The 14,420-nt window shown below is 38.6% G+C and overlaps 1 protein-coding gene across 1 annotated transcript in view; it reads left to right on the forward strand.

The window, feature by feature from the left end:
- The window catches only part of tpo (thyroid peroxidase), a 32,540-nt gene continuing 18,120 nt past the window's right edge, over positions 1–14,420 (forward strand). Inside the window, exons 1-7 of the mRNA XM_078941357.1 lie at positions 1–26; positions 2,347–2,457; positions 2,568–2,728; positions 2,930–3,059; positions 6,649–6,778; positions 7,429–7,629; positions 12,973–13,449. Of these exons, the coding sequence (XP_078797483.1) occupies positions 1–26; positions 2,347–2,457; positions 2,568–2,728; positions 2,930–3,059; positions 6,649–6,778; positions 7,429–7,629; positions 12,973–13,449 (1,236 nt within the window). The remainder of the gene's footprint in view (positions 27–2,346; positions 2,458–2,567; positions 2,729–2,929; positions 3,060–6,648; positions 6,779–7,428; positions 7,630–12,972; positions 13,450–14,420) is intronic.

Here is a 14,420-nt window from a genome sequence, read left to right on the forward strand (position 1 = left end):
ATGTACAGGAAGTATGAATGCTTACGGTTAACATAATCCAAATGGGGATGTCACTCATTCGTATTCTGCATTCACACCGGACCCAATTCACGCATCAATTTTGCATCTGCCACTTCTTTTTTGAAGCCCATTAAATTACCTGCTTGATGCCCCAGCCATGGAGCAACTGCCAAAGTTTTTCTGGACTTCATTAGTTGCAACATCATGGAAAACATAGATGATGTTGAGCAAGCATTTTGGGATTCAATGTTTTGGGGAGCTCTACAGAGGCAGCAGCAAGCACGTCACCATGTCTGGGTTCACCAGATCATTCAGAGTCTCTCCTGGTGGACGTCACCCCTGTTGCAGGAGCTGTGCCTGGGTTACAACCGTTTTAAACGTTACTTCCGTCTGCCTGGGCGGTGGTGCTCGCTAACTCTGTTGGACCCTGGGCAGTGGAGCTTGCTCGCTTACTCTACTGGATCCTTGGCAGCTAAGCTTGCTCTACTTGGTCTCTGGTGCATGCTGGCCCTACTCGTAACGCTGGGCTGGGCTTGATCGCTCCAGCTACGTGTGTCCTTAGACGGGCTGGCGACCTGTCCCGGGTGTATCCTGCCTTCGGCCAATAATAACCAGGGTAATCTCCGGCAGCCCCAGTGGGTTAAGAAAATGGATGGATATTCAGAACGAAAATCCTTGCATCGAGAGGCCGTATTAAAATATTTTTTTCTACCCTTTGATCGAGTCACTGACGATATCACATGCCCCAATCATGACCAAATTTATATAATTTTGCCATAGTGCCGAAAAGATAAAAACAAAAGTGTTCAGATTTGAAAAACTGTCACACCGGAGCTTTAGCCCCAGTGTTTACACTCCTTCACACCGTAACTTTTCAACCCTTAACAGGATCAACATTAATCAGTGTGTTCTGTTGTGAAGAAAAGCTGCTTTGCGCTGGTATGCTACTTTTTATATGCCTATCAGGGAAAAGCCACTTTGAATTGTTCCTGGCGCAAAGCCACTTTTCTCTGCCGATCAGCTGATTCACGTAGATGCATAAGGAATTACGGTCAGAGCAAAGCAGGCTTTCACAGAGACATCTCAGGTGTAAAAATGTTAATGCTGAAAGCAGAAGAAAGAACATAACTCTAAGGGTTTGTCAATTAAATGAGTGTTTTTGGACCCAAAAAAAAAAATTAATTAATCAAATTAAAAAAGAGTATTTTCCGACTGAAATGGTAAGGGGTGGCGGTGGTGTAAACTTCCAATTCCAGAATTTAGCTTCCGACTTTGTTGTTAGGGTGCTATGTTGTCTGCAAACAGGTCCTCTTGGGACTCTCGGGAAATATTACCATGGGTCACCAACGAGCAAACGGCTGGTTCCACGTGTAGCAGGTTTATTAGTGCAGACAGAATGACAGGTGTCAAACACAGCTAAAAGCTCACCGTTTTTGACCCCACAGGGTGAGATCTTGTTGGTAGCCCCAGATCGAGGGAGATTATCAGTGGTCTTGTGTGTGTCTTCCACTTCCTAATAATTTCTCCTAAAGTTGATTTCTTCACACTAAGCTGCTTACTTATTGCAGTTTTAGTCTTCCCAGCCTAGTGGGGTCAGAAATGTTCTTTCTGGTGTCTTTAGAAAGCTCCTGTGTCTTGGCCATAGTGGAGTTTGGAGTGTGACTGTTTGAGGTTGTGTACATATAGATAACAAGTTCAAACACTAATGCAGGTAACAAGTGGAGGACAGATGATCTTCTTACAGAAGTTACAGGTCCGTAGTTGACCAAATACTTATTTTCCACCATAATTTGCAAATAAATTCTTTTAAAAAAATCAGACAATTTTCTGGATTTTTTTTTTCATGTTGTCTTTCATAGTTGATAAAATTACAGCCATTTTTTTAAGTGGGAGAACATGCACAATTGGTGGCTGACTAAATACTTTTTTGCCCCCCTGTATATCCATGTACATCTTGGATTTCCTCATCTGAGTTGGCATCTGGCTCAAAACTGTTTGGCTGGATCGCTCCAGCATTGTCTGCCATTTTTTTTCTACCTGTAATGTTAGCTTGGTGTTGTGAGGGGCTGTAAGATAACAGGAGAGCGTCTAAATAAAAGGATATTGGGAAATTAGGTGAATCTTACTCCACACCAGTGGTCCCGCCCACAACTCAGAGGCAAATTTCTGATTAACTATTGCCACTCTGCAGAAACTATGTCCTAGGAAAAAAAACACAGATTTTTCTATTTTGCCTAAAAAGGGCATAGTTAAAGACCACTTGGAAAACTTTTATATTAGGTCAAAAGATTATTGGAGTGGGACTTTAAAACCATGATGTAGAAATAGATTTAACTGTTTTTCAAGCTACGATGACCCTGTTTTTGTTCCAGCCTCATCTGTGAGAGAATTACTGATTCAATCCTCACAAGAAAGCCGTGAGATTGTTGACAACGCCTTCCAGCGCTCCAGACAAAGGTAATTCACATTCAAGAAGGCAATTAGGTCACTTAACTAAAACACAGCTCGCCAAATTAGGGACAGAAGGAACCAAATTGCTCTTCCTCACTGTCAATTTGACTGCACAGACGGAGCTCAGCCTCATTTTCCAAGCATGGGTTTGAATTCCGTTTGCAAGCTGAGCCTGAGACCCAGGAGATTTCTCGAGCTGGTGAGGTTTTTCAAGCAGCCCTACAGGTCCTGAAGTACACAGCAAAACAGAAATATGAAAGGAATCTCACTGCTTCAGGTAGGCGTGCTTTCCATTATTAAAAGCAGCCTCCAGATAACTTTCTAATTGGTTCCTCAAACTATTTTTGCCACCATAATGTCTAAAAGAGTGATTAATTTAAAAGAAACAGGTGTCAACTGAAGAACAAGTCCTGTGTTTTGTATTAAAGATGCTCATAAAGTTTGTCAAAAAACCTCATGTATTCCATTGTTGCTCCAGAGTTGTTATCCTTAGAGGATGTGCAGCTGCTTGCAGAGCTGTCTGGCTGTCCCAATGCAACAAAGCAAGACACGTGTGAACAAAGCCGTCACAGCAGATACCGCACCATATCAGGAGTCTGCAACAACAGGTAGGTCAGCCTACGCCATTCAGGAGAAACACACTTACTTTGATATTCAGATAACAGCTCTATGATAAAAGGGATCGCAGCTGTTTGACAGTCTCTGCTGAAAATCCTACAATAATTTTGATCAAGGCGAGGTTCTAAAGTGCCTATCTCACAAGAAGGTTCAGTTTAACTTCTACTCTCTTTTACTCCTTTACTTCAAATATTAATTATTTTATTTAAAGCCACCAAAATAGTTTTTGTGAACGTGATGTTATTCAGAAAATATGCATTTTCAAATATTTCCAGTGTCCATATTGATTATAAAAATTTTTTAAAAAGTAAACACTAACAAGAAAGAAACACCAAAATGTTGAGCTTGGACATAAGAAGTAGTCTAAAAAGAAATTAATAATCCTGTTTGTCTATTTTTTTTAATCTTTGGACAGTTAAAACAGCAAATTGATCTTCATATTTAATGTTCAACGCCATTAGCGTCATGCATTTTTTTTTTAATGTTCAATAATACAATTACTGCAAACAAAAAACATTTAAAAAATATTTGGTAATTCATTTAAATAGTCTAAAAGTAAAAAAACTCAGTTTATTTCTTAACCCTAAAGGACCTGGCTCTGACCATAAGTAATGATACAAACACCTGTTAGTGAGATGCTAATAGCATTGTGCTAACGGAACAACTGTGTATTATTCTTTTTTTTTTTAAGATCTTAGCTTTCTACGGTGGCCCTGAAGTGAAATCACTCCAACAAATCACTCAACGCAAAAACAAAGAGATCCCAACGACAACCAAAAAAGAAAAAAAAAAAAAAGAAAAAAACAACAACTTTCAAAAGAAATTAAACATTAAACATAACAATAAAACAATTCCAGAATTTCCAGAAATTATAATGAAGCGTTAAGAAACTGAACACAAAAAGAAACCAGAAAAGGTAGGTACAATTGGACATCAATTATTGAATGATGCATCATTTCAGCTGAAAGTTATTTGGCATGAAGCGATACTGAATATGCTCCACATGAATCATAAAACTATAATTGGTATGAGGACATTGAAGACGCATTTGAAGAAACTCGTCAAAAATTTGAACATAATCTTTGATCAGTAATATTCCATAGTACCCATTTTTTACAGCTTCTTATTGTGTTTCGTTTTTTAACATTTTACTTTTAGAAGTTACTTTTGATTTCCAAAATGTTTCATTTTGTCTTATTTTTCTGGAATTGTGTTTTTTCTGGAATTTTGTTTTGATTTCGAAAATGTAACATTGTTTTTAATTTTTTGTTTAGCTTTTTTAATTGTTGAGACCTTTATTATGTTTTACGTTGAGTGATTTGTTGCTGTGATTTGCACTTCAGGGGGGTATTAAAAAAAAACAGGTTATGCTAGTTACCACGGTAAGTTCGAGGCTAAGGAAGTAGATAACCTCAGCTCTCGGTTCCAACAACAGATGTATGTTTCAGGGAATGTCAAGTTACCATGGCAACTCATGCTCTGAACATAACCTGGTCTGGAGCAGGTTTAGTTGAAGGTTAGTTTGTTTTCAGAGAGGTGAAGCAGTATGACATGTCCATTTGAAGATGATTTAGTGGATGAAGAAGCTCAGAAAATACTTTTTCCACTGTGAGAGGGTGATAAGACCACGTTTGGATGTTGGAAAGATATACTTTTTTACATAAACTAACTTAATTATTTGCTTCAGTTAAGATTAGAATATTTTTTTGAGTTCAGTCAACTTAAAAATAACAGTTATCAGACATTTGTTTTATACGACGGAGTATTATTATTTATTATTTATTTTAATTTTATAAAAATGAGAAAATCTGCAGCCTCTAAGTTAGACATATGAGATTTCAAGAATTACAATAAATTAATATGGAAAAACATTGGAATAATATGAAATTTAGATAAATATGTAAATTTGAGTTTTACAAACAATTATTGAGTTGGATAGACAAGAAATTAGGTTGAATAAATTTAACTCAATTACTTGTTACCAAGTGAATCAATTCATTTAGGTTTTATAAGTTGTATATATATATCACAATGTAATTGGAAATGAGATAGAAACTCGTGCGTTTACTCTGTCCGTTCTTTTTCTCCAAGCAGAAACTCTTTCTTTTGCTGATGATGCAACCGTATTACTTTTTTGACGGTCGTATAATCTTCATACGGCGTCATTAAAATCTCAGACTCTGGCTCACTGAAGTACACCGCTCTCTTTTGTTCTCCACGCGTTTCCATATTGACTCCGGAAATCGCCGATCCATTGAAAATGTCTTTATGTACTTGCTGTGCACTTGCATTAAGCCCGGGTTACCAAGTCGGGCGTAATTACACCAACTCATATCTGGTCTTTTGGACCCGACATAGCCAGAGTAATAAGCAAGTTAAGGCAGACTTCAGCCAGAGTTCAGGATTAAAGTCAGGGTAGTTTAATCTTGCTTTCTGGAATACCCCCCAGGGCCACTGTAGTTTTCTCCACAAATACAAAACAAAAATCCCAAACACAAACTGAGTTCCAGGAGGGGTAAAAAAAAGGCCCACATTTGCAATGAAGGAGCCATGCAATATTTTTCATCTTTTATATGTCAAATTAACTTGTGCATGAAGGCTGGTAAAGCTTGTGACAGGAAAGCAGAAGGTGTGGAAAACAGAGGGTCAGTTTTCTGGCTCTGCTGCACTGATTATAACAATTTCCTCACAAACTGTCAGTTGTCAGACGCTGCACAAGGATAACACAATTAAAGCAGCGCTGTGCTGCGGACCCAGAGTGGATCAAGACGGGTCTCCTCTCACGTGTTCATTACGAACATCTCCCTGCGTCCTGTCAGCATCACAGCAGATACTTAACAGACATATTGATGGACAACTTCGTGCCCTGCATAATCAATCTTTCTATAATTAGGAGCCACATGCCATGTTCAACATTTCTCCTTCATTTAACCCCACATTTGAGCCGAACATGTACTTTTTAATCATCCATTGGAACTATCCACCTTATTTGTCTTTTTTTGTTCATTTGGATTACTTCACCCCATGTTTAGCTGATTTTCTAAAGGTAATCTTTAGTTTCTCAGGTTCTGTATGTTCCCAGCCTCTCCAAAATCGCACCTGTGTTAAATTACGCAACACAGCTGGTTCTGTTGATTACCTCCTCCGGATATATGATGGTTTTTAAAGGTGAGCAGCCAACATTCTCAGTTGCTTCTTTTAGTTAAAGGTTAGTTAACACTCGAATTAAGTTCCAGAGGTTTGGGTTTTGTTATTTGTGTTTCTGCCAGCTCACCTCCAGTCTCCCACATGTGAGTTCTACTGCAGTAAACAGCCTTGTTTGTGTGCTATTTCTTGTGGGGCTATGTCAAATCTCCCTTTTTTTTTTCTTAATAAAGACTTTATTTCAACAAACCCATAATTCTAGCATAACAAGTTGGGAAAACATGTCAGAAACTTTGAGTTTATTCATTAAAAAGAAGAAGTCAATGATCCCCACATTATGTTCTATAGCAGAGAGTAGGGGTTTAAAACCCATGAGGAAAACCAGTGTATTGCTCTGCATTGTTTTTGAACTCACTTCTGATTCCTTTGTGTCAGGCTTAATCCTCGCTGGGGAGCAGCCAACACCGCCTTGGTCAGATGGCTCCCGGCTGAATATGAAGATGGGGAGGGAGAACCCAAGGGTTGGAACCCAGATCGACTCCATCATGGCTTCCAGCTTCCCCCGGTAATCTACAAACTGCTGCTCCGGCTGGCACAGCCGTCTCGGATGGAGAAATTGCAGCAGAAATGAAGCGAGCTGAGCCCTCGCCCTCTGCAAGTCAATAGCTTTCTAATTATTATTCTAACCTGTTTTAGAGCAGATATTTTCTTCAGTCATTGAGGAAGAGGCATGTGGGGGATAACACAGGATGAAGCTGCCTTGTGTGCTCCAGATGCTGCTCTGTGCTTTAAGAAGCTGGGTCTCTGTCATGTAGCTGTATCTGCAGACCCTTCCTCTTCAGAGTGAAGTCATACTGAAAATGCTCATTAATTGGACTTTATTGCAGACGTAACTACAGCTTACTTCTGCAAATGAGAACTATTTTTTTAAGTGTTGTCCAAGATCTGTTTTCTTAGATCTGGACTGTTCCGCTTTTATTAACACAGGTCTAGTAAAGGTAACCTCCCTTTTACTTATTGTGAAGAACTGCTCACTGTGTCCAGTTGCTAAATGTATTTTTGTTACAGCAATTAGAGGCAAAGCGTTCAACCCGAGCTTTTTATTCGAGGATAGGCAGAGGGCTATAGACTGTTCAATTTTGTCAGTGATTGTATAACAGAAACATGTGGCTTGAAGAGTCATGCAGTCCATATTAAACAATTTTCCGTCAACAGCCTCGGAAGGTCAGCAGGGAAATAATCAGGAGCTCCTGTAAATGGAAGGATGATGACTACTCTCAGCTGCTGGTGGATTGGGGCCAGTACATTGACCATGACATAACCTTTACACCTCAAAGCATCAGTAAAAGTGCCTTTTGGACAGACACGGACTGCTACCAGACCTGTGATAATGTGCACCCCTGCTTTCCCATTAAGGTAAACTAAAAATCACCAACTTTATGTGAACATTTTTACGTATTAACTGTTTAAAATTTAAAAGGATTTGTGTTTTGCTCTGATTTTCTAATATGAAAAAGCCACTTAAAGCAGCTTTTACTTTTGCTTTAAAGACCCACTCCAATGAAACCTTTTTTTTTGGTGTTTTTAACATGTTCCTGTAGCATTTTTCTCTATATTTGAAGTGCTATTGTTTTGCACTTGTAATATGGACAGTTTTATCTTTGCAAGGGAAACATTCTCCATACATGCCATTTTTGCTTAAAGTGTTGTAGCATATCTTCTTTATTAACTTTTCAGAATTGGCAGTCTCAATGAGTTTCAGAGCTTCTCTGCCATAAAGCTGAGATTTTTATGTAATTTACACATGCAAGTTTCTCGTTCAGAAAGCGCTGGATTCACAACCCAAAAGGGGCGAAGATGACAAAAAAAGGGATATTTTTCTCTCTGGATTCTCTGCCAAAAATCTTCTATGAATATTTTGTAAAGTATCCATCAGGAACTTTTTCTGCATTTTTAATTTCTTCCTCATTAGTGCTTGTTTGGTTTCTGTGGTCATTCTACTCACATCATCTCTGAGATAGAATCCCTTGATATTTTTCTTTTAAGGCTACAGAAACCCTGCTGGATCTCTTCTTTCAAAAAGTGGACTGTCATTCATTTTGATTCTCCTGTTTGAGAATCCAAGTGAGCCACTTCCAAATTTGTAGAAACCTGTATTTTTTTCCAATTATTTTCCCTATTGTGACTTTGGCAATCAGCTGCCTTTCTTTGTCTTTGGTGGCTTTTTTGTATTTATTTCTAATTTCTTGAATGAATCATTAATGGTAAAGTAAGGTGTTTTTTTTGTCTGGGGATTAAAGATGTAATATGAAGTTAGTCTTTTTTATTTCTGAACGTGGTGAATCAGAATACGTTAAACATTGGCAGCTTTTTTTTTTTTTTTTAAGATTTTCTTTGTTTTTCCAGTTTTTCTTGTAGTTCAGCTTTTTTTCCTTTTGAGTTTGTTTTGTCCTTCTGTCCCTCCTTTGAGCATATAAACGCTGCCTACAAAAGAAAACCACAAACATTGATTTGTATGTGGAAAGTCATGTCTTTTTTTTCCTGCACCTTGTTTTGAAAAGGAAGGCGACGGAAAAATTACCTCAAAGGACATTTCATAACACTGCTTACTGCCCAAACCTTGATTATTGTTGTTGTGATGGCATCTTCTGCTGATCCCCTGATCTTGACTCTGAGAAGCCATCAATTCTTTGAGCATTTCTTTCCACTCCTTGCTTCTAAAGCCTTTCTCCACTCTTTTCTTTTCCTCCACTGCTCTCTTTGACTTAATTGTCTTATGGTTTTTTTCCCTTCTTCCACATTGTTCTTCCATTTTTCACACCTACGCTAAAGGTATTGCTCCTTTCTTGACGGATCAACATTCTTGTGAATCTCCTTCGCCTTTCTGCTGCTGTCGCTGGTGCCATCATATTCAAATCTTTAATATGGAGCTGAAATCATATTCAGTAAGCATGCAGTATGGACATTTTGATTGAATTATATGGTTATTATTTAAATAATTGTATATTTCTAAAATCTCAACCCGGTAGCAGTTCCTAAACCCAGTAACATTAAAACATGTACAGCTGCTTCATATGCTAAGTGCTAAGAAGAGGGAACATAACATCCATGAAGTTCAGAATTTCATTGTTTATTTAAATAACAAAATAACATTTTAGCAAGTAGTAGTTTTGTATAATTTTTTCATGTTATGGTGTTGAGTCACGATATAAATGACAAAAAATACAAAAAAGGCTGGACCTGACCTGCTTCCCTCTGGAAGTAAACTTTCATTTAGGTCATGAGAGGCATGACAAAATTGGTGGTGTTATTTCTAAAAAGGCCCTGGTTCAAGCCTGGCTGGGGGACAAGAAAAAAAACACCATCTGTGTGGAGTTTGCATGTTCTCCCCGTGCATGCCTGGGTTTTCTTCCTCCCACCGTCCAAAAACATGTTTCGGTTAATTGGTCACTCTCAATTGTCCCTAGGTGTGAACATGAGAGTGAATGTGTGTGTGATTGTGGGTGTGACGGTGTGGCATTGTCAGATGACGAGGGGGGGCCACACTGTGTTTTATTTTTCGTGTATTTGTGTATTTTATGTTTTAAAATTACTACCTGTGGTGCCACCTGGACGATGATTGGAGAGCAACGCCCAATAGGCGTGGCTTATCGTTTAAAAGGGAGCGCCACAGGTAGTGAAATGAGGAGTGAGACGGAGGTGTCGCGTGCTAGTGCGGCCCTGCGTAGAGCTTTGTGTCTTGAAATAAAGAACGAACCTCCTCACCTTGGGTCCTCTGCATGTATTTCCTGACGGGACCCCGTCACAGTGGACCTGCGACAGACTGGCGACCTGTCCAGGGTGTCCCCTGCCTTCGCCCACAAGTGGCTGGGATAGGCTCCGGCAACCCCGTGACAACGAAAGGGACAAAAAGGAAGAAGGATGAATGAATTAAAATGTGCTTTTCAGTGTTTTTATTAGGTTGTTTAAATATATAGCTTGATGACCAATTCTATAAATACAACAGGAGGAAAGAGAGGGACTTATTTGTGCCATTTTTGTGAAATGACTTCCGAATCAAGTCTAATATTGATGGTAATATTTTAAACACAGATTTTCTATAACTTTGATCTCCAGAATGCTGAAATTAATGTTTGTTAACATAGTGTTGCTGTGATGATTCTGCAGTTCAGTTCAGTTTTTTTAGTGGTGTTTTTGGTCATATTCTGTCCTCTATCAGTCACTTCTGGTTCATGTGAAGCATCCACAGCTGTTAGTTTCTGTTAGTTTTCCTCAGTTCATGGAAAATTTCTGGTCATCTGTTTTCACCCTGTTTGAGTTTATTTATTTATTAAATGTGTACGTTTTGTCACCAAGCCCAGTTTCCTGCATTTTGGATCTTACACCTCCAGTTCCTGACGGCTGTATTCAATGTGACTTTTGTTCTGAATGGGGATTCACAGATAAATTCTCTTTTGCATCTTGTCCTCTAAACCAGTGTTTTTCAACCTTTTCTGAGCCGCGGCACACTTTAAGCTTAAAAAAAATCCCCCGGCACACCAGCATCCAAAAATGAAAAAAAGGAGAAACTCATAGTCTGTATTGATCTACAGCCCCTCCACAATCTCACATGCATTTTTGTGATAATTATTGCAGAAAAAGCTGGAAGCTGCAGCTGTTTTTCTAAAAGATGCAATAAAAGTTAAGTTAGAAGATTTAAAAAAAGTTTGTAGTGTGTTCGTTGTTTTCAAGACGTTTAACAACAGAACTCCTTTAGTTTTACGCTGTCACTCTCACAACCCAATGCATCATGGGAGATGTAGTGCGTAAAAACGGCCGGCGGAGATCGCTTTTCGGAGCTTCATGGTTTTGTTCACTTGTTCCACGGTCTGATACCGGATTCTGTGGAAAGCTACACCGCTAAAGACGAGCTTTAGCTGGTATATTTGTTAGAACTGAGCGACTTTACGAGCTAAATCGAGACAAGGAAGTGAAGACTTTAACCACTTCTGATTGGGCAGACTGATGACATGTGATTAAGCCTTCAAGAATGATTGGTGAAGAGAGGTAAAGGGGCGGGACTTTTCCTAAATACAGCCGGAGCTGCAGCTGAATCGCGCTGCCGTCATTCTTATCAAAATGTCTTTAATAAAATAAAATAAACGCAAAGAAAAAGTATTTTACGATCTTCCTAACTCCTCAGTGTTTTATCAGGGCCTGTTTGGATGAACACAGAGCTGATATCCTGGAGATGGGAAATGTTTTTAGATCAGTTAATGAGGGCAATTTCACACGGCACACTTGACCATCTCCCACGGCACACTAGTGTGCCGCGGCACACTGGTTGAAAAACACTGTTCTAAACACAAACTTTTGGTGTGATTAGAAAGATTTTAATACAGAAGATTGTGAAACTGAATGATAGTTTAAAGGCAATTTTAATCTTAACATATTACGTTAAACATATACATATATTAATAATAAAAAAATTAAGACCCTATGAGTGCACGCGCCTGTTCAAAAGGCCTGTTTTTTCTTATGGCTTTGTGATACTGGCTTAGGACTTCACTCTTTTACTCTTGGTGTTTTATATTTTCGGGAGAACATTTTTAAAAAGATCAGAAGGTCAAATAAGCCATAGAAAGGAAAAAACTTGTAAAAGTTAAAGGACTTTTGTTAGTCATGGGGTGGAAGATCAGATGACCCATTACTCTGTTGTGCTGAAGCATAAAGGTTAAACAGGACACTTTTTCAAAGTTATTGATAACTAAAATCCATCTCTAATGTGAGATCAAAGGCTCATGGAACTTTTTTATAGACTATAAAATAAAGATGAATGTTCATACTCAGTTTTCTGTTTTACAGTGGGGAGTGGCTTCCTCTCTGTCCCAACAACCAGAACTTGTTTGTCTACAGAAGTTGGATGCCTAACTGTTTTATAGATCTTCCCTTTGAAAAAGGTTCTGCAGCAAACTGTTGAAAGATCTAAACATGTTGGTGTCCATTAAGGTGGAGCTGAAGAAAATGTCTGTGGAAAAGACTTTAAAGACCCACTGAAATGAAATGTTTTTAACATGTTCTTGTAGCATTTTTATGATGATGGAGGACAAATATTAAGAAACTAAAGCTTAAAATTGCATTTGTGATGGATCAAGAGCAGAAGAAATGAGCAGGTCAAAAGATGATTTGGGTGGGACATTAAGATATCAACTTAGAGAAGTTCCTCTGTGGGTTGCCTTTTTAACCCTTGTGCTGTCTTATGGGGTCCAGACGACCCCACCCTTACATTGACGTGTTCTCCCTACCATGACAAAGGTGGAAAAAGGTGAAGAGTATTTTATGTAATCCATGGACACCAGTGAAGATCACAAATCATTGAAGAAAAAAGGTTCAGAGCACTGTTTAGTGGGTCTAGATGACCCAACTCCCAATGTTAAAGTGCCTTGGATAGCACAAGGGTTAAGCAGATAAACATGAATAGATGTTTAGAAAAGTAATTTTTCAAAGAACTATAAACATCTACTAGAAACAAAAGTTCGTACTGTTTTCATGAAAAAGGAAGACTGAGAAGTAAATTTCATTTTTTAGAAATTTAACATTTTACTAAATGATACGCCACAGTTTTTTATTTACTCTACAAATAACCAAATAATTCTATCAACTGAGAGGACTGCCATCTGTGACCACTGCAAAAAAACAAACAAAAAAAACATCTAGCATTATAAAAGCTTATGGTAGAGTAAAAATGGTTTGTTAATATTTTGATTTGTCTTTCCACAGACTGATGATTCTCTCTGCATGCCCTTTCATCGTTCCACAGCAGACTGTTATGTCAGTCCGGGGTCTGATGTACAGCACGCCCTGCAGCGACAGCAGCTGAATGCCATCACTTCTTACATTGATGCTTCACTTGTTTATGGGCACACTCCAAAGCTGGAGAGTTTCCTTCGTGACCTTTCCGGGCTCAGTGGGAAACTTGCCGTCAACGACCAATTCAAGGATGCAAAGGGAAGACCTTATCTTCCTTTTGTTGCCAAGACGCCATCGGCGTGCCGAACTTTTCAGCAGGACGACGGGATTGACTGTTTTAGCGCGGGGGACGGTCGAGTCAACGAGGGCCTGCCCTTGATTTCTCTGCACACACTGTGGCTCAGAGAACACAACAGAATTGCAGAAGCACTGAAGCTGATCAACGATCACTGGAGTCCTGAGATGATCTATCAAGAAACCCGCCAGATCATTGGGGCCCTACACCAGGTATTTGACTCTTGAAAATTTTATTAGTTCAGAAAAAAAATAAAAAACTGAAATATAATGGCTCGTGTTACATGAAAGTGTTTATAAATCACTAACAAACTTTTGTAAAAATATAAAAAATTTCCTCCAGAATTTTTAATTTATCAAAGTTTCAAAAAGTCAAACTATTAAACATGTGTACAGTTTTGATAAAAAGTGGGGCAAAAAAGTATTTGGACGTAACTGATTCTCCAAGTTAACCCACTGAGATATGAATTGTTCATTATAGATACACTTTAATTGTGAGAGAAGGAATGTAAAAAAAAAAATCTAGGAAATACCTTTAAAAAAATATTTGTATAATGGTGCAGAAAATAAAAATGTGTCCCCTGCAAACAAAAAACAATTATGTTCCTCACAGACCTGTTACTACTTCTGTAACCCTTGTGCTATCCTAAGCACTTAAACATTGGGAGTTGGGTCATCTAGACCCACTAGACAGTGCTCTGAACCTTTTTTCTTCAATGATTTGTGATCTTCACTGGTGTCCATGGATTACATGAAATCCTCTCCACCTTTATCCACCTCTGTCAAGGTAGGGATAACACGTCAATGTAAGGGTGGGGTCATCTAAGATAGCACAAGGGTTAAGAAATTCTTCTTTCCTTCATTTTTACATGGATCAATGGCACCTGTTTATACACTGAGTTTCGGTTTAAAAGACACCTGTCTACATCCAGAAGCTAGTCCATGTTGAGCCCTGTTGAGTTGAGTATAAAATTTACCAGAGACCATCTGGATGAAACAGAGGAGGATTGAGAGAGCAAAATATGGTCAGTTGAGAATAAATTGGAATTCGATCACCATGTTTGGATGGATAAGAATGCTAAATTGTATCCCAAGAACACTGTACCAATTCTGAAGCATGGGGTGCAAACATCACGATTCAGGGGTGCTTCTCTCCAAAGAGTGCAGGAAAACTAATCTGTATT

The sequence above is a fragment of the Oryzias latipes genome, chromosome 22, assembly GCF_053564925.1.
Source record: "Oryzias latipes strain Hd-rR chromosome 22, Olatipes_Hd-rR_3.1".
NCBI lineage: Eukaryota > Metazoa > Chordata > Actinopteri > Beloniformes > Adrianichthyidae > Oryzias > Oryzias latipes.